Source organism: Hemiscyllium ocellatum, chromosome 31 (genome assembly GCF_020745735.1).
Source record: "Hemiscyllium ocellatum isolate sHemOce1 chromosome 31, sHemOce1.pat.X.cur, whole genome shotgun sequence".
NCBI classification, from domain to species: domain Eukaryota; kingdom Metazoa; phylum Chordata; class Chondrichthyes; order Orectolobiformes; family Hemiscylliidae; genus Hemiscyllium; species Hemiscyllium ocellatum.
The window spans coordinates 14,503,064-14,529,816 of NC_083431.1; the positions used below are offsets into that span (position 1 = coordinate 14,503,064).

Below are 26,753 nucleotides of genomic sequence, written 5' to 3' on the forward strand. Positions count from 1 at the left end.
GGAAAAGCACAGCACATCAAAAACGTTGATTCTCCTGCTACTTGGATGCCGCCTGACCTGCTCTGCTGTTCCAGCACTACACACGATTCCAACCACTCCATGCCAACCATGATCCCAAACTAAATTAGTCTCACCTGCCTGTGTTTGGCCTATTTCCCTACAAACCTTTCCTGTTCATGTACTTAAATTATGTAACTGTACCTTTATCCACCACTTCCTCAGGAAGTTCATTCCACATGCAAACCACCCTCTGTGTAAACAAATTGCCCCTCATCTCATTTTTAAAATCTCTTTCCTCTCATCTTAAAAATATGTTCTCTCATCTTGAAATTCCCCATCCTACCATTCATCCTATCTGTACCCTTCATAGATTTTACAAACCTCCATTCGGTCACCTCTCAACCTCCTCTGCTCCAATAAAAAAAAAGTCCCAGCCTATCCAGCCTTACTTTATAACTCAAACCTTCCATACCTAGCAATATCCCAGTAAATTTCTTCTGAATCCTCTCTAGCTTAATAATATCTCTCCTGGAACTAGGTGGTCAGAACTGGTCACAGTACTCCAGAAGAGATCTCACCAATGTTCTGCACAACCTCAACATGACTTCCCAACTCATATACTCAAAGGACTGAGCAATGAAGGTAAACATGCAAAATGTCTGTCTGTACGTGACGCAAACTTCAAAGAATTATGTACCTAAACCTTCAAGTACCTCTGTTCTACCCAAGGCCCTGCATGAATTGTATATGTATATCCTGCCCCTATTTGTTGTTCCAAAATGTATTACCTTACATTTATCCAAATTGAACTCCAAAATCTGCCATTTTTCAGCACATTAACCCAAATGATCAAAATCCCATTGTAATCTTGGAAAATTTCCTTCACTGTCTATGCCACCAAATTTGGTATAACGTTTTAAAAAATTGTCATAATCATCTTCAAAAAGAAAATCTTGTTGTGTTACAGAAAACAGCCATTGTATGTTATGTGGTATACCCTCCATTGTCCAAAAGGCCTCAGATATGCTTACTCACCAGTATTGCATCCACTGACTACAATCAAGTTGGAATTTGGGCAGTTAGGTCACACAAGAGAAAAATCTCACCCAACTACATTCCTGTGACCCATAGAAACATTTTTAAAAAAGGAATAGGAAACTATTTGGCTCTCCAAGTCTGCTCCATCTTTCATTTTGAATCATGGCTGATTGTCCAACTCAATAGCTTGTTCCTGCTTTTTTCTCCTGAATCTTTGATGCCTTTAACCCAGGTACAAAATTCAACTTCTTGAAATCATACAACATTTGGCTTTAATTGATTTCTGTGGTGAAAAACAATTCTCCTAACTGGTTTACTCACTTTCTTAGACTATGACCTTTGGTTCTGGACTTCCCTGCCATCAGGAACCTTCATTGTGCATCTATCCTGAGTTGTCCTATTTGAATTTTTTGGTCTTCTATGAGATTCTACCATCCCTCACCCCCAATTCTTCTGAACTCCCGCTAATATAATTCTACCTGATTCAACTAATTCAACTAATTATCCTCATAAGTCAGCTCTGCCATCACTGGAATCAGTCTGGTATATATTCTCTGCATTCTCTCTATAGCAAGGACATTCTTCTTCAGATAAGGAGACCAAAACTGCACACACTTTTCCAGGTGTGGTCTCACTAAGGTTCTGTGTAATTGCAGCAAGACATCCCTGCTTCTGTACTCAAATCCTCTCACGATGAAGTCAAACATATCATTCCCTTCTTGACTGCCTGCAGCACCAATGGTTTTACCTTCAACAATTGGTGTACAAGGACACCCAGGTCATGTTGCACATTCTCCTCCCTCAATTTATCGCCATTTAGATAATAATCTACTTTCCTGTTTTTGCTCCCAAAGTGGATAACTCACATTGATCTGTTATACTGCACTTGCCCACTCACTCACTTTGTCCAAACTACATTGAAATATCTCTAGATTCTCCTCACAGCTCATCCAGCTTTGTACAACTGCAAATTTTGAGATATTTCATTTCGTTCCCTCATCTAAATCATTAATACGAACAGCTGGGCCAACCACTGATCCCTGTGAGACCCTACTAGTCATTGCCTGCTATTCAGAAAAAGACCCATATATTTTTACTCTTTGTTTCCTGTCAGCCAAACAGTTCCCCACCCATTTCAATACACTCCCAACAAACCCATGGACTTCAGTTTTATGCACTAATCTTTCATGTAGGACTTTGTCAAAAGCCTTCTGAAAGTCCAAATAAACAACATACAATGGCTCCCCCCAAACATTCTACCAGTTACATCCTCAAAGAATTACACTAGATTTGTAAAGCATGATTTCCATTTCTTAAATCCATGCCGAATCTGTCTAACCTTTCAACTGTTTTCTGGAATCTAAGGGGTGACCTTATAGAAAATTATAAAATCATGAGGGGCGCAAATAGGGTAAATAGACAAAGTATTTTCCCTGGGATGTGGGAGTCCAGAACCAGAAGGCACAAGTTTATGGTGAAAGGGGAAAATTTTAAAAGGGACCTAAGGGGCTCCTTTTTCATGCAGAGGGTGGTATGTGTATGAAATGAGCTGCCACAGGAAGTGGTGGAGGCTGGTACAATTACAACATTTAAAAGGCATCTGGATGGGTACACAAATAGGAAGGGTTGAGGGGGATATAGGCCAAGTGCTGGCAAATGGGATTAGATTAATTTAAACTATCTGGTTGGCATGGACAAGTTGGAGCGAAGGGTCTGTTTCTGTGCTGTACATCTCTATGACTCTATAAATGCACTGCCATTAAATTTTTTAGAATGGACTCTAGCAGCTTTCCCTACTGCCGACGTCAGGCTGACGAGTCTATAATTCCCAGCTTTATCTTTACCTCCCTTTTAAAATATAGGGATAAAAATTAACTTCTCTCCAATATATAGGAACCTTCCAAAGTCTTTTGAATCTTGGAAAATGACCACCAATGCATTCACTATTTCTAGGACCATTTTCTTCAGTACTCTGGCAAGTAGATTATCAGATTGTGGGGCTTTATCGACCTTCTATCCCATCAATTTCCCCAACACAATTTCCCTATTAGTACTAATTTCTTCCAGTTACTCCCTTTCATTAAAGTGTGTTCCTCAACATTTCTGGAATGTTAGTTGTATCCTCCTTTATGTATACAAAATCAAAGTATGTATTTAGTTGGTCAGCAATTCTTTATTTCCCATTATAAATTCCCCCGTTGCTGACTGTAAGGAACTTACATTTGTCTTCACTCATCTTTTTCTGTTCACATAACTGTAGAAACCTTTACAATCAATTTTTATATTCCCTGCAAGATTCTATTTTCCATTTCTTAATCAATCCCTTTGTCCACCTTTGCTGAATTTGAAGCTGCTTCCACTCCTCCAGTCTGTTTTTATTTGGCTAATTTGTATGATTCTTCTGTAGATCTAATGCTATTTCTAATTTCTCTTGTAAACCATCATTTGGTTTCCCATTTTACTTTTGCACCAAACAGTAATGAACAATTATCACAGTTCACCCATACACTCTTTGAATGTTTGCTATCACCTTTCAACTGTTTTCTCTTGAAGTAAAATTCTCCAATCATATAGCCAATTCAAGTGTCATACCATCGTAATTTCCTCTATTTACATTCAGGGCACTGGTCTTACACTCACCTACATCACTCTCCACCTCGATGAAAAATTCTATAACATTATAGTCACCCAAAGGGTCTTACGGACCTAGATTGCCAATTATTTCCTTTCTCATTACATAATACCCAATCGAGGACCCCCAGAAAAAAGTATATCTGTCAACACATAATCCTCATTGGTTGCCAATGCTAAAAGGGAACTTTGGGATGAAATCATATCCCAACAAATTTAACACGTTCAAATCGGAGTAGGGGCAGAGTGAGAGGAGAAGGAAAGATAATGAAAAATATTTGAAAATAGATATTGGTTCTCTTATCAACTTTCTGCACCACATTTTACAGAGAGGTGAATATTAGGGATCAAAAGTTTAAGTAATTGGCAGAAGGCTTCAAGAAAATTGAGGAGACATTTCATTTTTAATCCATAGGGTGCCAGGGCAGTAGAACAGCGTCAGAGACCCGGGTTCAATTCCCGCTTCAGGCGACTGACTGTGTGGAGTTTGCACGTTCTCCCCGTGTCTGCGTGGGTTTCCTCCGGGTGCTCCGGTTTCCTCCCACAGTCCAAAGATGTGTGGGTCAGGTGAATTGGCCATGCTAAATTGCCCGTAGTGTTAGGTAAGGGGCAAATGTATGGGTACGGGTGGGTTGCGCTTCGGCGGGTCGGTGTGGACTTGTTGGGCCAAAGGGCCTGTTTCCACACTGTAAGTAATCTAATCTAATCTAAAAAACTCACAGCTTCAAAGGGCAGTACAGGTATAAACCTGAACTGCGCTTAAAAGAAAACCCTGCATGCGCCTTTGATGTTCTGAATGCCTCAGGGTTCAGGATCCAGAACTGGATCGAGAGATTACGCTGGATCTCTCATTGAATCATAGAATAACAACACTGTACAAGCAGGCCATTCAGCCCATCGAGTCCACACTAACCCTATGCCTATAACCATGCATTTTCCCTGGCTAATCCACCCAGCATGCACATCCCTGGACAGTAGGGTCAATTTTAACATGACCAATATGCCTAACCTGCACATCTTTGGACTGTGGGAGCAGACTGGAGCATTGGAGGAAATCCACACAGACACGGGGACAATATGCAAATTACACACACACACAGAGTCACCCAAGGCTGGAATCAATCTGTGTCCCTGGTGCTGTGAGGCAGCAGTGCTAACCACTGAGCCGCGATTCTGCCCCTCTTTTTAACTGTAATGCATGATGGACTGAATGACCTCCTTATGTACCACAAGCTGTTTATATGTAACACCAGTACTGTGTAATCACAAATCAATCTTTAGTCAAATTACGAGATCACTCACTTTCTTTTAAAAATGGGAATTTTTATGTGAATGCGTGAAATTCTTCTGTACCCAAAATAGAGTTTTCTGACCACAATAAGCAACAGCTTTGATGTCTGAAGTCATTCAGATGAAATCTCTCTTCTGATAACAATTCAGAATTAGCAAACTGAGCAATCTCAATTGGAATAGTTAAGTAAGGAAGTTTTGGTGCAGTTGTCCAGGGTTTTGGTGAAACACACTGGGTTACGATGAATGATTCATCTCTCAATTGTTATGAATAATTCCATTCAAAAGAGTGCTTTCTGCTGATCAATCTACAAGTCAGGAACTTGTCTAAATGTGATGGACTGAATTACAACCCTTAGCTTGTCTGACTTTTCAATCAGATCATGGTTGATAGGCAGCAAAGTGTGCTGTACAAAGGACAAAAGGAGGTTGCTGACAGATATAGATAAGTTGAGTGGCAGGGCAAAATTATGGCTGATGGTGTATATTGTGGGAAATTGTGAAGTTGTTGATTTCAGTCGGAAGAATTTTAAAAAATATTATTTTAACACAGACCAATTGCAGAATTCCAGGTACAGTGGAATTCAGTGTTCTAGTACATGATTCACAAAACGATTGTATGCAGATACATCAAGTAATTAAGGTCAATGGGACACTTACCTTTATTACAACAAGAACTGGAAAGTAAGGAGGTTACTTCTCAAATATTTTATGTAGTCTTGGTCTCCTTATTCAAGGTTGATAGGGTTGGTTAGCTCAGTTGGCTGGGTGGCAGGTTTGTAATGCAGAGTAATGCCAACACTACACGTTCAATTTCCACACCAGCTGATTCCATCATGAAAGTTCCACCTTCTCAACCTTGCCCCTCATTTGACGTGTGCTGACTCCCAGGTTAAACCACCATCAGTTTTCTACCTCTCTCATGACAGCAACCCTACAGTCTTCAGGGACTATGGTGACATAACATTATATATTTAAGGTTGAATGTTCTTATGAACATAAATGCATTGCAGGTGGTTCAAAGAAGACACTAAATTCACACCTGGAATGAGCTAGCGGTCTTAAGGAAAGATTGGACAGGCTGGGCTTGTTTTCACTGGATTTTTGAAGAGTGATTGAAACTTACTAAATGGTCTTGACAAGGTGTTCTTTCTTGTGGGTGGGTACATAATTTACTCTTCCTAATGCATCCTCCATCAGGACTTTTCACTCATTACTCCTGTTATTAGAGACATAAAGGTCACCCCTCCAAAACGTGAGGTTAAAAATTTCAATGAATGTTTAAATGCATTCACGGCACTCTCTGACCCTCTTCAGTTCCATAAACACCTCCAGTTCATCAATGCCCATGAACAAGTTGGATTTACATTTACATCTTTAATTTGTTAACGTTGTGAAATGATGGAATTTTTTAATTCACTCAGCAGCTGTGCTGCTGTGGTAACATGCACTTTTACATGTAACTTTTTGGCTGGAATGTTAAATAGTGATAGTACAGACCCCAATGTTTCCATCACATGGTTGACCAGGAATCTGTCTCACTCTTCACATCTGCCATTCTGGTTTTGGAAGGATTTGCAGGATAAGAAGTGAACTGTTTGCCTGCCCTATGAATAAACTTTCCATGGTCAGGAATTCATAAATGAGAAGCACAAACCTGGGCCTTCTGGGTCAGTCGCAGAGATACTATCCATTGTGCCAGAAGACCTCAATTTCTCTCCACCTCACCCCTTTCCCTCCTCCAAGTGCTGCTCAGAAGTGACAACAGCTATATATTAGAATAAATTAGTATAGTTGAACTAGAGACAGATTAAGTACCACCTTAAAGAGAAAGAGATCAATCAGGTCTGCTTCTCAGCCTTCTCTACTGTAAGGAAAACAAGCCCAGCCTACTTAGCCTTTCTTGATTGCAGAAACTCTCCAGCTCAAGCAACTTCCTAGTGAATCTCCTTTGCATGCTTACCGGTAAAATCACATTCATCTGACAACATGGTAACCGCAATGTCACATAGTACTCCCAGTTGTCTAATGGATATCTCATATAGCTCCAACATAACCTGGAGAAACCCAGCAGGCTAGCAGCATCTAGACCAGTGAAAGGTCACTGGATGAGATATTGCCTAATCTGCTGAGCTTCTTCAGCAGCTTCTAATTATTCAGATCTCCAGCATCTGCATTTCTTAGTTTTATTCCAACATACCCTCCCTGGTCATATTTTCAATGCCTCAACGAATAAAGGCAAGTATCCCATATGCCTTTTTAACCACCTATCCTGCTGCCTTCAAGTATTTGTGAACATGCACACTAACATCCCTCTGGTTCTCTGTATTTCTTTGGGTGCTACCATTATTTGTGTACTCCATTGTCTTATTTGTCAACCAAAAATGAATCACCTCACACATTTCAGCATTAAATTCCATTTACAAATGTTTTGCTCACCTGACCAACCTGTCTATATTGTAGTCTAAGGGTCCTTGCTATTTAGCATATGGATTTTTGAATCATCTTATTGTTAATGATAAAAACCTTACATATTTTTGTCGAGATCAGCAGAGAAGCCAGCACTGAACCCTTTGGTATGCCACTGGACATAAAAACTACATTCAGGGCGGCACGGTGGCACAGTGGTTAGCACTGCTGCCTCACAGCGCCAGGGACCTGGGTTCAATTCCCGCCTCAGGCGACTGACTGTGTGGAGTTTGCACGTTCTCCCCGTGTCTGCGTGGGTTTCCTCCGGGTGCTCCGGTTTCCTCCCACAGTCCAAAGATATGCGGGTCAGGTGAATTGGCCATGCTAAATTGCCCGTAGTGTTAGGTAAGGGGTATATGTAGGGGTATGGGTGAATTGCGCTTCGGCGGGTCGGTGTGGACTTGTTGGGCCGAAGGGCCTGTTTCCACACTGTAAGTAATCTAAAAAAAAAATGAACATCATCTTCTATATTCTGCCAGTAAGCCAATTTTAGATCCAATTTGCCAAATTGTCCTGGATCCCATGGACTCTTAGCTTTCTGACCAGGCTTGAGATCTTATCAAAAGCCTGACTAAAGTCCAGGTAGATGACATCCACTGCAGTCACCTCCACAAAAAAGCTCAATCAGACCTACCAGGTACGATCTCCCCCTGATAAATCCATGCTTGTTACCCTTGATTAACCCTTGCCTCCAGAAATGTATAATAAGTCTGTCCCTCAGAATTATTTTGAATTGTTTCCTTACCACTGACATGAGACTCACTAGTCTATAGTTCCCTGGTTTATCCTAGCCACCCTTCTTGAATTACAGTACTGTCCTCCAGTCTTCTGGCACCTCTCATGTTCAATAGTTAAAATCCACTCAACCTTCCCAAAGAAGACAACCACTCCATCCCAGCAATCCATCCAATGAACCTTCTTTGAACTGCTTCCAAAGTAATTTTTTTTAGGCTAGGTATTAAAATTAGACGCTGGTCTAGATGCAGTCTTACTAATACCCTTGACAATTGTAGGAAGAAACTTGTCTTTTTAAACTCCATCCCGCTTTCTTTAAAGGTGCGGTGGCCTATAGTAATGGAAGGATTTGAAAACAGCAAAAAACAATGTTACTTGACTCAGAGCGAATCTAGGTCAGTGAATGGGCTTTTGTGCCATTTGGAACCATTGGTTACCTAGTTGTTATCAGGAGATATGGGATGTCCTGAGCAATTAAAAGCCAGTGTTGAAACCAGAAAACCAAAGACAATCCAGCACTGTTCCACCAACAATTGAAATTAGCCAGTTGTGCAGGTTAGAAATCAAATAGGAAACACCTTCCCTTTTTCTCCATGGAATTTGCCAATCAATGGACTGCTGATCTCATTTATCTTAATCATTAACACAAAGCTGTCTTCCCAATTTGCTGACATTGGCAGATTTGATTAATCTGTCCTATAACCCATTTCACCTTTGGTCAAGGTGGAGATGTTTTTGTTTCAGTCACAAATTTAACGCACACCCTCATCAAGAACAAACCACTGTTAAGATATATAAAAATGTAAAAAACTTCAGATCTGAAACAAACAAATTCTCCAGAGATTTTTCTAGAAACTCAGCAGTCTGGCTGCATTTGCAGACAGAAAGCAGAGTTCATGTTTTCAGTCCAGTGATGCTTTGTCAGAACTGAAAGCTAGGAAATGTTGATACTTATGTGAGTGTTAGGGTGGGGCTGGTATGATACAGAGTTGATCCACAAGAGGGAAAAAAGAAAGCAGACTAAGAAATTGTTGATAATAATGGAAGGAAGAAGTGGTAAAACAAGGATTGAGAGGACCTGAAATCGAATTGGCTGCTATAAAAACAGGAGAATGGGGTGGATAACAGACATCTGTGGAGGTGTTCATATTCCGAAACTCAAGTGTGTTAAAGAAGTAGGCAATTAGATGTACAGGTTCATTTTATGAATGGGACATAGGTATTCCGCAAAGTAGCCACAATCTGTATTTTGTCTCCCCATTATACAGAAGACCTTATTGTGAGCAGTGTTACTAGATTGAATGAAGAGCACTGCTTCATCTGGAAATTGTCTGGAGCATTGGACATTGAGAAGGGAGGAGGAAAATAGGTGAGCTATGCACCTTGATAAATTGCATTGGAAAGTGCCATGGGTGTGTGAAGACATGTTGGAAGGGGAAAATGAGTGGACCACTGTGTCCCAAAGGGAACAGTCCCTGTTGAATGCTGACAAAAGAGGGAAATAACATGTCTGGGTGTGGCATTTGGCTAGAGGTACTGGGCACAGCAGCTTATGATTGTTTGGGTGCAGAGACTGATGGGGTTTAAAGTGGGCACAAGAGGGCACCCTGTCTTTGTTGTGGGACAAGAGAGAAGGAAGCAGGTTGAGGGAGAAGTACAGAAAATGGGTTCAATCTGATTTAGGTCCCTGTCGACCACAGTGGCTGGGAAAACTTGGACATAAGGCCCATCCAACCCCAGCAGAAGGTGTCATCATCAGAATAAATGCAAAAGAGAAACAGAACAGAATGGAACCCTCATAAGAGTCAAGGTGTGAGAGTGAATAGTCAATGGGTTTGTGATGGATATCTGTGGTTAGTTTATTCACAGAAATGAAATTCGAATAGAATCCATACAGTGTGGAAACAGGCCATTTGGACCATCAAGTCCATACCGACCCTCCAAAGAGTAACCCATCAAGACCCATTCCCCCAATCCACTACTTTACATTTCTACCCAACTAATGCACCTAACCTACACTTCCCCAAACACTGTGGGCAATTTAGCATCAAATCACCTAACCTGCACATCTTTAGGTTGTGGATGGAAACCGGAGCACCCAGGAGAAAGCACACGCGGACACAGGGATAATGTGCAAAACATTATGGAAGGGAGAAGTCAGAGACAATTGTGGTACTGGAAAAGCTCAGCACTTTCTCCGAAAAGTCAGAGACAGACAGGTGAATGAATTATAGAAATTGGAAGCAAAATTGATTTCTTTTCCCAGTCCGACAACAGAAAAAAAAAGCACCATCAATGATGTACCTGAGAAAGAGTTTTGGGCAGATACTGGAATAAGGACCTTTTAAGACACGTTCTTCACTTCAGATACAAAACAGTAATACTCGAAAATAAACGGGCTATAATATTTAGTACAATTTTGAAAAACGTAGCTTTCCCAACAGGCCTACTCACACTTTCAAATTAGCTGAAACGCCCCCCACCCAACCGCTGTCAAACTGGCCACCGCCCTACTGCGCAACCTCACTCGCATCCCGCCTGCTTGAGCTGACGCTAGCGTCGGTGGACGGCGCATGCTCGCCAACAGACGAGTGGCGTCACTCCAGTTTTGCCTCTTGAATCAACGTCTGGTTTCCTCGCTTCTGTCCACTACGCAGGCGCGGTGAGGTGAGGGCGCGGGCGAATCCCGGGCGCCTGTCTGAGAGGCTGGCGCAGTGCGCAGGCGTGGATGCGAAAGCGGTGTGCCGTACCCGGTCACTTATTCGGAAGAGGAGGAGTGGGAGAGAGGGGTGGAGGTTGGTAAGGGTTGTTGGTGGCGGGGAGGAGGAGGCCGCGACAGAGGGAGAAACGGACGGGATTGATGTGCGCATCTTGTTCTGCGCAGACTCCGCACGGCAGCGTAGAGGGAGAGACGGACCCGGGCGAGAGAGAGGAAAAAAAACGAAGAAGCGGGGGGGAGGCTGCAATTCTGTTTGACAGCCTTAAAAAGAAATCTCTGGATTTTCGTCTGAATGGTCGCTAATAGCCCGCCGTGTCGAAGGCGACTGACTTCAGGGTGAGTTGGTGTAGGTTTGTAATCGCTGAGGTTGATTAGATACAGCATTCGCTGGAGAAAAAGCTGAGGCGAGGAAGGCTTCTTTTCAGATTATGTGCCTTGCTGTGTGGTAATAAAATGGCGCCCGGCCGTTGGTAAAACATTAAAACGGGGGACCTTCAAATGATCTGGTTCTGTCGCTGCCTTTTTTCTCCACGACCTTTGGCTGTGTTTCAGACGCAGTTCCACAAACCTCATAGAGTCGCCGACGTGGCCTCCTAAGAAATGGACATCCATTTTCTTTTTTGTGTATTTGGTTGGAGTTTGACCCAATTCCTTTCAATGCCGAAAAATGCAGGTTGGTATTTTTCTCCCTTCGTTGCTGTGGTCGACGCCCGAATATATCGCACCTAATCCCTTAATTTTCATTTTTTACAACAGTGTGCGTAATAGAATGGACGAGTATACTTGCAGGTTACGAGCAGGACTGATGAGTTTGGGTGGAGTGAGGAGAAACAAGATTTTTTTTACCGCAGGGTGGATCTTGACTTGAGACGCCCAAACAGGGTGTTATTCAAGCAGGGTGATATGTATATAACATGTACATAATCGCCGAATTGTTTCATTTTATTTTTGATTTGGGATTTCATGATTTGAAGAAAAAAATGCAGTGTCTCATCACCGTTTTTTCGGCATTAGTTTTATATTTTCACGGTCGATGCAGTGCCATGAGCCACATGCATCCTGTTTTCTGGTGATGCAGGATTAATATTACGACATTTTTAAAACCTGCTTTTTCGTTGCTAGCTCTGGTTTTGCAGAATGCTCACCACTTTATGGATGCCCATGGACTTAGAACGTGTCGACTTTAAAAATCGTTTTTAATCTGGAAGCTAATCTTGAATTGCTTGACAATAGTGGATAGTGCTGATTTTCAAATCAATATTTGGTGATATCGACATAATAGTTATGTTTTTAGTATGCAAATAACCGCTAACCAGGAGCAATGACATCTTATGTTTGTACACATATTTGGTTGCATTTACGTTATCAACTTGGTAAGATGCAAGGTAGTTTAATTTAAACAGATCTATTCCAAACAGTTGGAAATCTTGGGTTAAGAACGGATTTGATCTTTTTGTAGCTGACTGTGGAGAAACCTACTTTGTGACCATGGTTTACTATAAATTGTCTTGGTAGATTGAGAAATGTGGTACAGTAATTTATGGTTACAACCGGAGAAGAAAAGTAATGTAATCTAGGAATAAATTTACACAATTCCATTTTAAGTTCGAATTAAGAATTATTCAAATTCTTAAAGCGAGAAACAAAATATTTTATAAATGCGAAGCTCGTTGGTAATTATTTGAATGTGTATGTTTGGGGTTTGGACAGAGTGTCAACCAAGTGGTTCTTTGAAATAATAGAATATATATCGAGTTTGTTAACATGTCAATAGATAAGAAATAGGTGCTAGGTAACTATTTTCAGATTTGTTTTAATTTATTTCCAAAATTTTGTTGTTTTCAGTCTCCAGATGTTCCTTTTGAGAAGTTTTTACAACATGATTAGGTTGTTCACATAGTTTTTGTTTCTAAATCTTAATGTGAAAGATGGATAGGTAACTTTAGCTCAGGTAAACATTCACAACAAAAAAGTGCTGTGCACCTTGACAATCTAATATAAAAGTAGAAAAATAATGGAAATACACAGTTGGTCTGTCAGGAGAGAAAAGCAGAGTTAAATTTCAGCTGTCTGACCTTTCATTATGACTTGGTGATCAAAGGTCACAGATCTCTGCAGAAGATGCTGGAACTCAAGTTTTCTGTTTTTTATTCAGGGTAACCATTCACATTGTTTAGTTTTCTGTTAAATAAGTCTAAGCAGTTTACAGGGACTTGCAATAAAATGTTAGCTTTCCATGGTTGGCAGTTTTTTTTTATTTTAATCTATTTTTCTTGAACTTATTGTTAGTGCCTAGTGTCTCTGCATGGAAAGTTTAGTAGTTCAGTCAGTAAACAAGTGCACAGAAGGCAAGGAGATTGCTGTAAAATTCCTAATTGTATTTGTGTTCTCAGCTCTAATGTTTAATTAGAAAAATCTCAGTTCAGAAAACAAATTGTTTTAAAGTTTACATTTTCCCTGAATTATTTCAATCACCTTGTTCAGACATGTTATGTAACAGTTCTGGTGCAGGTATTACTCAAACTTGGATCTTCTGGTTCAGAGGTATGGTGTTAAGCATAGCCTGGGATTCTGGATTGTTCATCTTGTTACATTCCCACTGTACCATCACCTCTCCTGAAACATTCACTGTCTGTCTTGGTGAGATTTGAACCCACATCTCCAAAATATTAGTCTGAAGCTCTGAATTACTTAGCCAGTGACCTAAAGGGGGCACCTGTATTTTCTTTTCCACTGATTCTGTGGATGTCTTCTAGTCGTTAGTTTTAAATGCACCATGGTGAGCTAATAGGCCTAATTTTAGCTTGGAGAGCTTGGCCATTGTCTTTCTGAAAGGCTGCCAAAATATCAGTACTGTAAACATGCAAAACCTTGTTTTTCTGCCCTTTCGTTTTCTAAAAAATTTTATCAGCAAATAATTTCATTACTCATTCATGTTTGCAAAATGCATTTTGTAACGGGGCGGTGATGGCCTCGTGGTATAACTGCTGGACTGTTAGTTCAGAGACCCAGGTAATGTTCCGGGAACCTGTGTTCAAATCCTGCTATGGCAGATGGTGGAATTTGAATGCAATAACAAACTGGAAGAAAAAGTCTGCTGAAGACTGTAAATGCATTGATGTTTGTCAGAAAAGCCCATCTGGTTCATTTAGGAAAGCAAATTGCCATCCTTACTTGGTCTGGCCAACATGTGACTCCAGAGCCACAGCATTGTGGTTGACTCTCAACTGCTGTCTGGTCAATGAGCAATAGCCAATAAATGCTGAGACCCGTGGCCTGTGAATGAACAATTTTAAAAAAAGACTTCCTACTGACCTTGGATTTATTTGCATTGTGCAATACTGTATTCATTTATAATTTCTGAGCAGCTGGAAATGAACTAATTTGGTTTTGCCAGTAATTGATATTGGCAGTAGTACACCATTTATAAATGCAATCTAATAGTTACTGAAGACACATGGTGTTGCTATCTCTCATTAGAAATTACCGTAAATGCTTGTGACGAATTCCAATATTCTTGTAGCATTTCAGTGGACTTCACTTTAAACAGTTCCTTGCCTGTGTGTTTCATGTGATTTATTTAGTTACCTCTACCAAACATCAGCTTAAGTTTCAGATGGGACCAGTTTCAGTGCTACTGTGCAACCTCCAGGAGCTGCTCCTGCTCTTCATGTTTTTTTTTGCTTTGTGCCTCCTGACGTGACTTGAATTCGGTGATTTCATGTGATGAGGCATACAAAACGAAAATGTCTTCTGACGTTTTACTTATCAGCTGTGCCATCATGATTAGTTCTATTTTAAGATTTTGTAAGCTTGAGCTTCCTGGAATGCTTGTTGAGATTTTTTTACTTGTCTGTAGATCACTGTCCTTGAAAACCAATCTTAATACAAATGTTTATTGAGTTTGACTTGTTCTTTTGGTCCTCAACATCTTAGAATAAAAAAGCATATTGATTTGATTATTTCAATCTTGCAAACAATTTGAAAATTAACTGACTTTCAGAGTTGAGTAATTGGCTTGCTCTTGTGTGTTTTATGGTTATGCACAGTGTGACCAAAGCTTTTTGAGAAGTACATGTGAAAAACATCCTAACTTGACTGAAGTTTAAATAATCTTTAGGGTGCATCCAGTTAGGATATTAAGGGTTGAGATTTTGGTGGCTTCGATTTTGCTTGTATATAAATAAGCTCCAGATGATTATAGGTTTGAATAATTTAGGGAAATTGTTTCTGTCCTGTCCAGAATCTTGGGAGTGTTTTGTAAAATAGGTGTTCTTTACTTGTGACATTGGTCTTTTCACAATTGGAATCCAGGAGATTCAAGTTTTTGTAATTTTCTGATCGGTGCATGTGTTACTGTCTTGATCTGTATCACTTAGGGCAATGACAGTGCTGGAAGACTGCATTTCACTATATTGAATGTACATGTTGACTTCACACAATTAATGAAACATATCGTTGACAGGTGAGCCTTATTTGCAGGCTTTTTGATTTCTAAATCATAACTTATGATTTTGAATGCGATGAAGGTGACTGGCAATTGGCAAAAGAAACACTCATGCAAGGTTATGAGCTTGCAAATTCAGAAATCATCAAATTCTCAGTTGTACATTTTTCTCTAATCTCAGTCTGAGAGAGAAAAACTGAACACTTGGAAAATCTTTCTGGAATATTACTTTGAATTTTCTGTTGTGGAGGATAGCCAAAGTTGGCATGATAGTCATACAGCATGGAAGCAGACCCTTCAGTCCAACAGTCAAAGCTGACCATATTCCCAAACTGAACTAGTCGTACCTGCCTGCATTTGGCCCATATCCTTCCAAATATTTCCTACTCATGTCCAAATGTCTTCTAAATGTTGTTACTGTACCAGCATCCACCAATTCATTTAAGTTTATTCCACACACAAACCACTGTCATTGAACAAAGTTACACCTCATGTCTTTCCTTAAATCTTCCTCCTCTCTCACCTTTTAAAAATATGCCTCCTGGCCTTGTAATTGCCCAACCTAGGGAAAAGAAGATTGTCATTCACCTTATCTATATCCATTATAATTGTATAAACCTGTATAAGATCACCCCTCAACCTCCAATGCTCCAGTGAAAAAAATTCCAGTTTATCCAGCGTTTCCTTCTAACTCAAACCCTTCATTCTTGACAATATCCTCACAAATTATTTCTCAACCCTCTCTTTCTGATAACAGCGTGACCAGACTGGGCACGTTATTCGAGAAGAGGCCTCGCCAGTGTCCTGTACAACCTCAATATGACATCCCAATTCCTCCATACTCGGAGGACTGAGCAATGAAGGCAAACCTGCTAAATGCCTTCTTAACAACAGTGTCTACATGCGATGATGTAAAGAGCTGTGTTCCTGTAGTATGAAGTTTTTCTCTTCTACAACATTACCAAGGCTCAACCTTTAATTGTCTCAGTCCTGTCCTTGTTTTACTAAAACGCAATATGTCACATATATCCAAATTAAATTCCATCTGCTCTTCAGCGCAATGACTCAATTGATCCAGATCTCTTTGTAATCTTGGATAACCTCTTCACTGTCCACCATACCATCAATTTTGGTATCATCCGCAAGATTAGTAACCATGCTTCTCACATTCTCATCTAAATCATTTATGTAATTGACAAATAAAAGTGGACCCAGCACTGATCGCTGTGGAGCATTGCTGGTAACAGGCCTCCAGCATGAAAAACACTCCTCCTCCTCCACCTTTGTCTCCTACTGTCAAGCCAATTTTGCATACAATTGACAAGCTCACCCTGAATCCCCTGTGCTCTAACTTTTCTAATCAATCTACCATGTAGGACCTTGTCAAAGGCTTTACTCTAATCCAAGAAAACAATGTCTGCTGCTGTGCCCTTACCAATGTTCTTTGTAACTTCCTCAAAACAACTCGAGCAAGTTTGAGGGGCCGTATTTCTCTCATACAAAACCTAATCATCTGTTGCCTCTCCAAATGCAAATTAATCCTATCTTTTCGGATTGCCTCCAACAACATACCCACAAATGAAGTTAGACTCTCCGTTCTGTTGTTTCTAGGCTTCTCCTTTAGAACTTTTCTGAAAGACACAACATTAGCCACTCTTGAGTCATCTGTCATCTCACTTGTAGTTACATATGCTGGAAATATTCCTGCAAGCGGCCCTGCAATTTCCTCCCTAATTTCCCACAATGTCCTGGAATGCACAAGATCAGGTTCCCAGAGATGTATACATCTTTATATTCTCTAAGACCTCTGCATTTTCTCCTGTATGAACTGTTTTCAAAGCATCAATACTTCTTTCCCTGAATTCTCTAGCTTGCATTTCTTTCTCCCCAGTAAAAACTGATGCACAATATTCATTTAATATCTATTCCATCTCCTAAGGTCCAACATAAAGACTTTCTTTAAGGGATCCAACCCTCTCTCATTGCTCTCTTGCTCCTAATGTACTTTCAGAATCTCTTTTGGATTACCTTTAACATTCTTAGCCATGGCTATTTCATATCCCCAATTTGTCATCCTGATCTCCCTCTGAAAAATGTCCCTACACTCTCTTGATACTGTTTAAGGTCTTTTTTTTAACCTAGTCATTTAAACCTTAGGTTTCTTTTTAATTCTTCACCAAACCGCAACCTTTATTCATCCATTGTTCCCAATCTTATCTTACTTTTCACTTCAATCATGATTCTGAACTCTTGTTATTGTGCTTTTGAAAGCCTCGTGGTTTGAATCTTGAGTTTGTCGTATGTGTGGTTGACAGATTGAGCTCTTTATTTGCAAGAGTTTAAATACAGATGAGACATCTATAAATGTAACGGGTATAATTAGATTAGATTCCCTACAGTGTGGAAACAGGCCCTTCGGCCCAACCGACCCTCCAAAGGGTAACCCACCCAGACCCATTTCCCTCTGAGTAATGCACCTAACACCTATGGGCAACTTAGCATGGCCAATTCACCTGACCTGCACATCTTTGGACTGTGGGAGGAAACTGGAGCACCCGGAGGAAACCCACACAGTCACTGGGAGAATGTGTGCAAACTCCACGCACAGCCATCTGAGGTTGGAATCAAACCTGGGACCCTGGTGCTGTGGGGCAGCAGTGCTAGCCACTGTGCTGCTGCTGAATGGCTGACTGTAGTTATTTTTTCTAGTAAAGCATCCAACTGTGAATGGATAGTTTAGCTCAGTTTAGTGCTATAAGGAAGGGTAATATATTCCAAGTGACCAATCTGTAATTGTATTAAATCCAAACATCTCTAGTTTTAATATTAGCTTTGAATACACTAGAGCATTTACTGATTATCTAAGGTGTATTAAATATTTGCACAAAAATATCAAAGTTTGAAATTAATACCCCCTGTTAACTAGTGAATATCATTGTGCTTAAACAGGCAGGGAAATTACTGACCTTAATAGGTTGGTAAATACATACATGATCGTGTGCAGTCCAGGGCATGATGGGAAATTAGGAAATTTCAGGGCCCCTTTACAGCATACGTAACTACAGGAGAGGTGATGGATGACTCGAGTGGCTAATGTGTCTTTGAGAAAAGTGTGGTTCATGCTTTATCCATGACACTGGTCGTCATGAAGTTTTTGCATGGCTTCATAAATCACATTTGTCTCTAAAATACATTTGTATCGTTCCCTATGTATGTAATCCATTGCAGCTCAACAATTAGTCATAGAGAAGTATAGCATGGAGACAGACTGTTTGGTCTAACCTGTCCATGTCAACCAGATATTCCAACTCAATCTAGTCCCACCTGCCAGCACCCAGCCCATATCCCTCCAAACTGTTCCTATTCATATACCCATCCAGATGCCTTTTAAATGTTGCAATTATACCAGCCTCCACCACTTCCTCTGGCAGCTCATTCCATACGCATACCACCCTCTAATGAAAATGTTGCCCCTTAGGCCTCTTTTATATCTTTCCCCTCTCACCCTAAACCGATGCCCTCTAGTTCAAGACTCTCCCACCCCATGGAAAAGACTTTGTCTATTTATCCAATCCATGCCCCTCATGACCTTGTAAACCTCTATAAGGTCACCCCTCAGCCTCCAACCTTCCAGGGCAAGCAGTCCTAGCCTGTTCTACCTCTTCCTGTAGCTCAAATCCTCCAACTCTGGCAACATCCTTGTAATTCTATTCTGAACCCTTTCAAGTTTCATAACATCTTTCCGATCAGAAGGAGACCAGACAATGGCCTAGCTAATGTTGCAGCTGTACAGGACATGACCTCCCAACTCCCTGTACTCAATACTCTGACCAATGAAGGAAAGCATTTACCAAATGCCTTTTTCACTATCCTATCTACCTGCAACTCCACTTTCAAGGGGTTGTGAACCTGCACTCCAAGGTCTCTTTGTTCAGCAATACTCCCTAGGATCTTACCATTAAGTGTATAAGTCCTGCTAAGATTTGCTTTCTCAAAATGCATCATCTCGCATTTATCTGAATTAAACTCCATCTGTCACTTCTCAGTCCATTGGCCCATCTGAACAAGATACCGTTGTAATCTGAGATAACCTTTACTGTCCACTACACCTCCAATTTTGGTGTCATCTGCAAACTTACTAACTAACTATGCTCACAACCATGGGCGGCACTGCTGCCTCACAGCGCCAGAGACCCGGGTTCAGTTCCCGCCTCAGGCGACTGACTGTGGAGTTTGCACATTCTCCCCGTGTCTGTGTGGGTTTCCTCTGGATGCTCCAGTTTCCTCCCATAGTCCAAAAATGTGCAGGTTAGGCAAATTGCCCACGGTGTTAGGTGTAGGGGAATGGGTCTGAGTGGGTGCGCTTCGGCAGGTCGGTGTGGACTTGTTGGGCCGAAGGGCCTGTTTGCACACTAATTAATCTAATCTAATCAAATCATTTATATAAAATGACAAAAAAAGTGGATTCTTCAATTCTTCAAGACAATTGTACTTCTCCCAGTTCTGGCCTGTTGTACATCCCTGATTTCCATTGCTGCGCTATTTGATAGCTGGACTTACTGCTTCCTTGGGCATAAATTCTTCATACCCTTTCTCACCCGCTTCCATCTTCAAGATACTCCAGTCTTCGCTCTTGATCTTCCTTCGTGTCTTTGTCGTTTATTACCATCAAGTTTTCTATTGTTGAAGGCAGATCATTGGTGGACCAGTGTGCTTTCTTCACATTGGATTATAGTATTTTGTGTACGCTTTGTTTTTGTGTGATAACTGTAAATCTTGGCAGTTGATACTCTTTTTACATTTACTGTGTCTATATCTTTTAAATCTCAAGTTGGACATACGAACATGCCTGGCTATACTTTGAAAACGTTTTTTTTGTGTGTCTCACCTTGTGAGAAGTAGCAGCTGGATCGGTTTTCTTCAAAATAATCTAATTGCAAGTTATTTGAGGGACGTATGACTTTAACCTATTACCATTTTCTGTTTTCTCTTTATTTAATTCAAAAGATGTGGAAATATTCATCCTATAAACATGGGCAAAAAATATTCTTGATTAAATTGATTTTATTGCTCTTGTGAGGTGGCTCATTGTATTTTGTTGGAATAATATTGTCGGGCATATTGTGCTTTGATGTTTCTAGAATTAGGAGTGAAAAATTTGTTAGTTCCCATTCAAGTTAGCAAGTACATGATTTCATCTTGTAGCTTTTAGTGAATCATAGGACAGTAAAGCTGTTTTCAGATTAATTTGTTGTCCAATGTAGTAGTTGTGGGATCTTACTGGGTCTACTCCCTCTGAAGAATGTCCCTGCACTGTTGATACTGTTTGAGGTTGATTTTTTTTTTAACAAACCTTATTTGACAATCCTTAATGTTGCGTGTTCATTGTGTCTTTCCTATCTTCTTGATAGAGATCATTTGGATGGTATTTGAAAGTACAGGGGATATCTTTGAAAAAATGGTCAATTTTTGTTTAACAGATATGGATACAGTGATTGGGGAAGTTCTTGATGGTGAACCATTTGTGCAAACCAGTTTAACTTGGATAGGTAAACTTACAATATCTGTTGCAGCACCATTCACTTTATGGAATGGATTTACTGATGTACTAAATAAAAATGAATAATTGGACACCTTCTCTCACAAAGATGTTGTGGTGTATAGATGCATGGGGTACATTGTCTTAAGCATTCTTCCTGTTTGAGTATTGACCAAGAACAATTTCAATGAGGTGTGCAACAATTAAGAATAATCTGAAACTGCCTCCTTCTGATAGTTTAAGATGTGTAGTTGACAGTGATAGTAATAAATAATAACCATCATGTGAAAGCACTTAAAATTTGCCTGCCACCTTGAAATGAAGGAGTACAGATCCAAGCTTTCAGGAGCAGTGTTGGTATCTATGGCTGCAGGTAAATTTGGACATCTTGATGGCTTAAGTGATGTCACTGAAAAACAGGAAATTTTGGTAGTGGGGGGGGGGGGAGCGGGGAAGATATGAGTGGCATCTTTTATTAGTGGCTGATATCTTAAAGGAAATATTGTTAATGCCTGATTGTTGCCAAATTGCAGAGGCTCAAGAGTGGACATGGGTAATATTCCTTCTTTAGGATTCTAAAGGTAGAAAATAACATAGACAATGATCAACTGATAAGCTTTTTCACTGGAATCAGAGAACGGAGACTGAAATTGAAAGGTATCTAACTGCACTTCAGAAAGGACATGGGACATATCTGTCTATTGGACAGTGCTTATACAACTTGAAGAGCATAACAACATTTCAAATGTGGGGGGAGGTAAGCCGGCATCGTTCATTTGGAGTTGTGTGATGCTGGAAAAGCACAGCAGGTCAGGCAGCATCTAAGGAGCAGGTGAAGGGCTAATGCCCGCAGTGTCGATTCTCTTCCTCGGATGCTGCCTGACCTGCACTCTTCCAGCACAACATGCTGTACTCTGATCTGCAACATTGCAGTCCTCACTTTCTCCAACCGTCCATTTGGAGTATTGTTTAAGTATTGGTCTCCTTAAATAGGGCAAGATGAAAATGCATTGGTAGCAGTTCAAACAATGAGCGTATTGGTGGCACAACTGATTATCGGGATCATATGAGTAAAAGACATAGAAATGTTTGTTAGCCATAATCTTAGTAATGGTAGAGTAGGTTCCACAGTCTGAAGGGCCAATTCTTATTTCTCTGTTCTGAACAACTTGAATATGTGGATTATCTTAGTGAAAAGGTGAGGCAGGCTCTACTTAATCTACTGAATAAGAGGTGACTTAATTGTTATTGGATATAGACAGCACGGATGTGGAAAGAGTTTTTTGGAAAATCTAGCAGTACGGAGTTGCCTTTATAAAACTAAGATGACAACTTTGTCAGGGGGTCATGAGCCATTTTCTTCAAAAAGCAATGGAAGTTAAGTACATGAATTTTTTAAGGTAGATAAAGATTCTTAAGAAGTATTGAAAGGATATCAATGGAATAATTAGATTAACAATGAGCAGAGTCAATGGACTGAGTGTCCTCCTCTTGCTCTTAATTTGCAGGGTCTGTATGAGCTACCACAAAACGTAACTGAGTTATCAATTTGAGATGATAGGACCATGTTTGTTGAGTTGAAAACTGACTTTTATTTGAGAACTTTGCTTGCCATTTAACTGAGTGTTGTGGAAATGTGTAAATAAAACATTGATTATAGTTGACCACAAAATGTGCATGATAAAAGTTGGCAAGAACGTGGATAATCTCTTTAAGTTTCTGGTTTGGTGAGTGGATTTTATCAAAACCCACACTCCAGAACTCTGCAGAAATGTATCAATTGAAGTCTGAGAGTGAAAAGTGAGGTCTGCAGATGCTGGAGATCACAGCTGAAAATGTGTTGCTGGTCAAAGCACAGCAGGCCAGGCAGCATCTCAGGAATAGGGAATTCGACATTTCGAGCATAAGCCCTTCATCAGGAATTCCTGATGAAGGGCTTATGCTCGAAACGTCGAATTCCCTATTCCTGAGATGCTGCCTGGCCTGCTGTGCTTTGACCAGCAACACATTTTCAGCAATTGAAGTCTGAAGCAGAATGCAGTTACGATAGCTCTGATTTCCAAATAGCCATTTGATTTGATTTCAAATTGTGTATATATTGTTGATCAAGTCCTGCTGACAAAATGTTGAAGTGCACCTAACTCCAATTTATTGTATTTAGATGCTTTCTAAATGGAAGTATTTTCACTTAGTGAGTAGTTTTGGCAATGTTTAATAAATGAAGCACTGGAAATAGAGTAGATCATGCAGCATCTATGGAGGAAGAAATGCTTAACGTTTCAAGTCAAATGAGACTTGTTAGGAGTTATATTTCACTCCATATTAATGTTGTTTGTTTCACTTCAGCCTCTCAAGGCCTGAGTATTTTCTGTAACTTTGAAGCTTGTGTTCCTTTTCTCTTGTGGTTGGAAGTATAATGGCTCGTTTTGCTCAGCTCTTAAAATAGTGTCTAAGAGGCTCTGCATGCGAAGGCTAATTTTGCCTTGTAAATTTTGCCATTCTAGATTAGGTGCGCCCAACCTATAGCCAGAGCACTTGATATAGTTAATGAGTTTTAAGATACGCAGCTCACTAGGTTCTGGGTGTAGATTTGCTGGCTGAGCTGAAAGTTCATTTTCAGCAGTTTAGTTGCCATACTGGGTAACCCCTTCAATGAGCTTTTGGACAAAGCACTGCTGAGGATTCCTGCTTTCTATTTGTTTGTTTTGGGTTTCTTTGTGTTGATGATGTCATTTCCTGTTCTTTTTCTCAGAGGGTGGTAAGTGGGGTCCAAGTCAATGTGGTTAAGAGTTCTGGTTGGAATGCCATACTTCCCATGCTTGTCTTAGTTTGGCTAATCTTAGGGTGGATGTGTTGTCCCAGTCAAAGTGGTGTCCTTCCTCCTCTGTATGTAAGGATACTGGTGAGAGAGGGTCGTGTCGTTTTGTGACTAGTTGATGTTCATGTGTCCTAGTGGCTAGCTTTCTGCCTGTTTGTCCGGTGTCGTGTTTGTTACAGTTCTTGCACGGTATTTTGTAAATGACGTGAGCCAGAGGCTCATTGAAGATGTTACCAAGTATGATGAAACGTCTGAAAATGGACCTTCCAGCTCAGTGAGCAAAGCTACATCCAGAATTTCATATTGTCTGATGGCTGCTTTAATTTACATCTCAGTCATATTTGCAAAGAGCTGCTCAACCAAGCAAATGTCCTTTCTGCCCAACTTGTGCTGCTGCTGACTCATGGGAGAGCCTCGCAACAGTAAACAAGAAAGAACCAGTCTGATTGGAGGAACAACCTGAGGCCTGAAGCCATGACAGTAAGTCTTTTAGCCTGCCTGGGCGAGTAGGAGGCTATGTGCTTTATTCATCTATTTCTGGCATCTGCAGTATGTCTCAAAAGGAAAGGAACATGATTTTAGTCTGATGAGGTGGCTTCTTAACACCTTCACATTGAGTAGCAAGAGTGAAACAAAGAATTCATGAGATCCATGCAGTTTGGCAAATTGGATCCAATATTGGCTTCAGATGTAGAAGGTGATGGTTGAAGGTTGTTTTTGTGACTGAAAACCCGTGTCCGTTGGCACACTGGAGAATTTAGTGCTGGGTTCCTTTTCTTTGTGTGCACGAGATAGCAGTGTGGCTTATGTGATCAGTAGGTTTGCAAATGGCACACTTTGTTGAAGAAAGTAGTGAGGAGGAATTGCATTAAATGATAAGTGGTTTGGACATATTGGGAGAAATTTAGCAAATGGCATTTAATCCTGAGAAGTGAAGTAAAACAATTAGGACTGGCAAGGCAAGAAAATATATTATGTGTAGTAGGACCTTTGGAAGTACAGATTTTAGTGTGCATTTTTGCAGATGCTTGAAGGCAACATGACAGGTGGATAATGTGATGAAGAAGGATTGCTTGCCTTTATTAGTCAAGACATTGAATACAAGACCATGGAGATGATATTGGGCCTGTGGAGGCATTGTTAGGTCTTAGCTTAAGTGCTGAACTGCGAAGGTCATTGTAATAGGAAGAATGTGATTATTCCAGAGTTATAGTGAAGATTGACCAGGAAGTTGCTTGGTCAGAAGCATTTCAGCAAGCTGAGGTTGTCCTTCAGAGTAGAGATCCTGAGAAGCAGACATGATTGAGAGGGTAAGAAAGAGGAAACCGCCCTCCTTAGAGGGATCAGTTAATGTGGATTTCATGTAATAGAGGCTATTCAGAATGGGTTTGAGAAAAATGACTTCTACGTAGAGGATGTTGGGTATCTTGAACTCCATCTCTGAAAAGATGGTAGAGGCAGGAACCATCACCAGATTTAAGTATTCAGCCAAACATTTGTAATGCCTTAGTGTACAAGGCTATAAGCCAAGTGCAAAAAAAAACTAGAGAAGCAATCTGTTTGACTCTGGTGAACACGAAGGGCCTCTTTCCATGCTATAAAATATTAAGGCACTCATACAAATGCCATTCAAAGTCTACAGTATGACAATGCTGAAATGTTTTGAGAATAGCAAGAATTGTGTTTAAAAACTGTGTCGTATGAGATTTAGGAAGTTAGGACTTTAAATCCACTTTTGTTGAAGTATTCAAGATGTTGAATGGAAAATGTGGATAGAATATCTGAACTGTATAGAGAAAGTGGTCTTTTGCCCGAAACATCGATTTTCCTGCTCCTTGGGTGCTGTCTGGCTTGCTGTGCTTTTTCTAGCACCACTCTAATCTTGACTCTGATCTCCATCATCTGCAGTCCTCACTTTTGCCAAAGTGAGAGATCGGTTATGTTTTTCAACTGTTTGATCATGGGTGGGCTTGGAATTTATGCAAAAGTTTGTACATGTCAAAAACAAATGGCAATGCTGGTCTTACAATAAGTATAATAATTCTGGAAGCCTGATTGGAAAGATACATGATTGATTGTTAAACACAAATAGTTATGTAGGCTGGCTAGTCCCAAACCTGGATCAGAGTTATGCAGACCCACCTATCAGTGGGTCTGTGTTTTTAATTTGCCAATCAAACTGTTGAGATGTTATTGCACGCACTTCTGGAGCAGGTGAGATTTGAATCTCGGCTTCTTGGTCCCAGGGAAGGGGCACGACTACTGCACCACAAGGGGGCCTTCAAAGCCATTGCTCGGGTTTGAGCTCAGGATCTCCTGTTTATTAATCAGATGCTTTCACCCACTTTGCCATGGGGCCACACCTGGGTCACAAGTTCCAGTTAGGCAGGCCATTGCCTGTTACCAAGGGGAATTGTATACAGTGAGCTCCAGAGAGAGATTAATTTGTGATTTCCCCATGGGTCTTAAAGGGAGTATCACAGTAAAAGTATAAGAGAAGGTGGTGAGAGTTTGCCTCCAATAGGTTGCAGCTTTTTGCAGCTGTGCTTATGTTGTTTCTTATAACCTGGGCATGGCTATCATATTACAAGTCATGTTTACAAATTGTATTCTTCAGGCGCAAACATCTGACTTAATTTTAAGCTATTTGTTCACAACAGAGTAGAACATTTCGAGTGATTGGAAATGAGCTGAGGTGTGAAATCTTCATACGCTGTAATCGCATCCTATGAACAATGGATGATATCATCATGTCTTTTAAAGGCATACTGGCTGTGAGCCATAACACCCAAAAAAAGTCTGCAAATCTTGAGTCTGGATCTCATGGGTAACTGAGCCTGCAATTGTTTTGATTCCATCGGTTAGTTTGAAAAATATTTTTCCCATACGTCTAGGGGTTTTAAAATTTTTGCCCCTCAGGAGATTGCATAGCAATGACTTGGAGAGAACACTGGACGCTTGGATGTATTGAGTATTGATTATGGCAGAACAGTGGAGCGACACCTCTCATGATTCCCTTGCTTAAAAGTGTTAAGTATTGGTGACCAGATGGAATATTGATCAAAAC

The 26,753-nt window shown here is 40.5% G+C and overlaps 2 protein-coding genes across 5 annotated transcripts in view; one reads left to right on the plus strand and one right to left on the minus strand.

The window, feature by feature from the left end:
* The window catches only part of mettl16 (methyltransferase 16, N6-methyladenosine), a 138,004-nt gene extending 126,344 nt beyond the window's left edge, over positions 1-11,660 (minus strand). Inside the window, exon 1 of one of the 2 annotated variants that reach the window (XM_060848211.1) lies at positions 11,451-11,660. In XM_060848211.1, coding sequence (XP_060704194.1) covers positions 11,451-11,494 — 44 coding nt within the window. In that variant the 5' untranslated portion in view covers positions 11,495-11,660. The remainder of the gene's footprint in view (positions 1-11,450) is intronic. The other variant, XM_060848213.1, reaches the window with a different exon arrangement.
* Positions 10,961-26,753, plus strand: part of LOC132830472 (lissencephaly-1 homolog) — an 80,245-nt gene continuing 64,452 nt past the window's right edge. For 2 of the 3 annotated variants that reach the window (XM_060848219.1, XM_060848218.1), the window contains exon 1: positions 10,962-11,218. The gene's annotated coding sequence lies outside the window, so the exon portion shown is untranslated. Of the gene's footprint in view, positions 11,219-26,753 lie in introns of all 3 variants that reach the window. The other variant, XM_060848220.1, reaches the window with a different exon arrangement.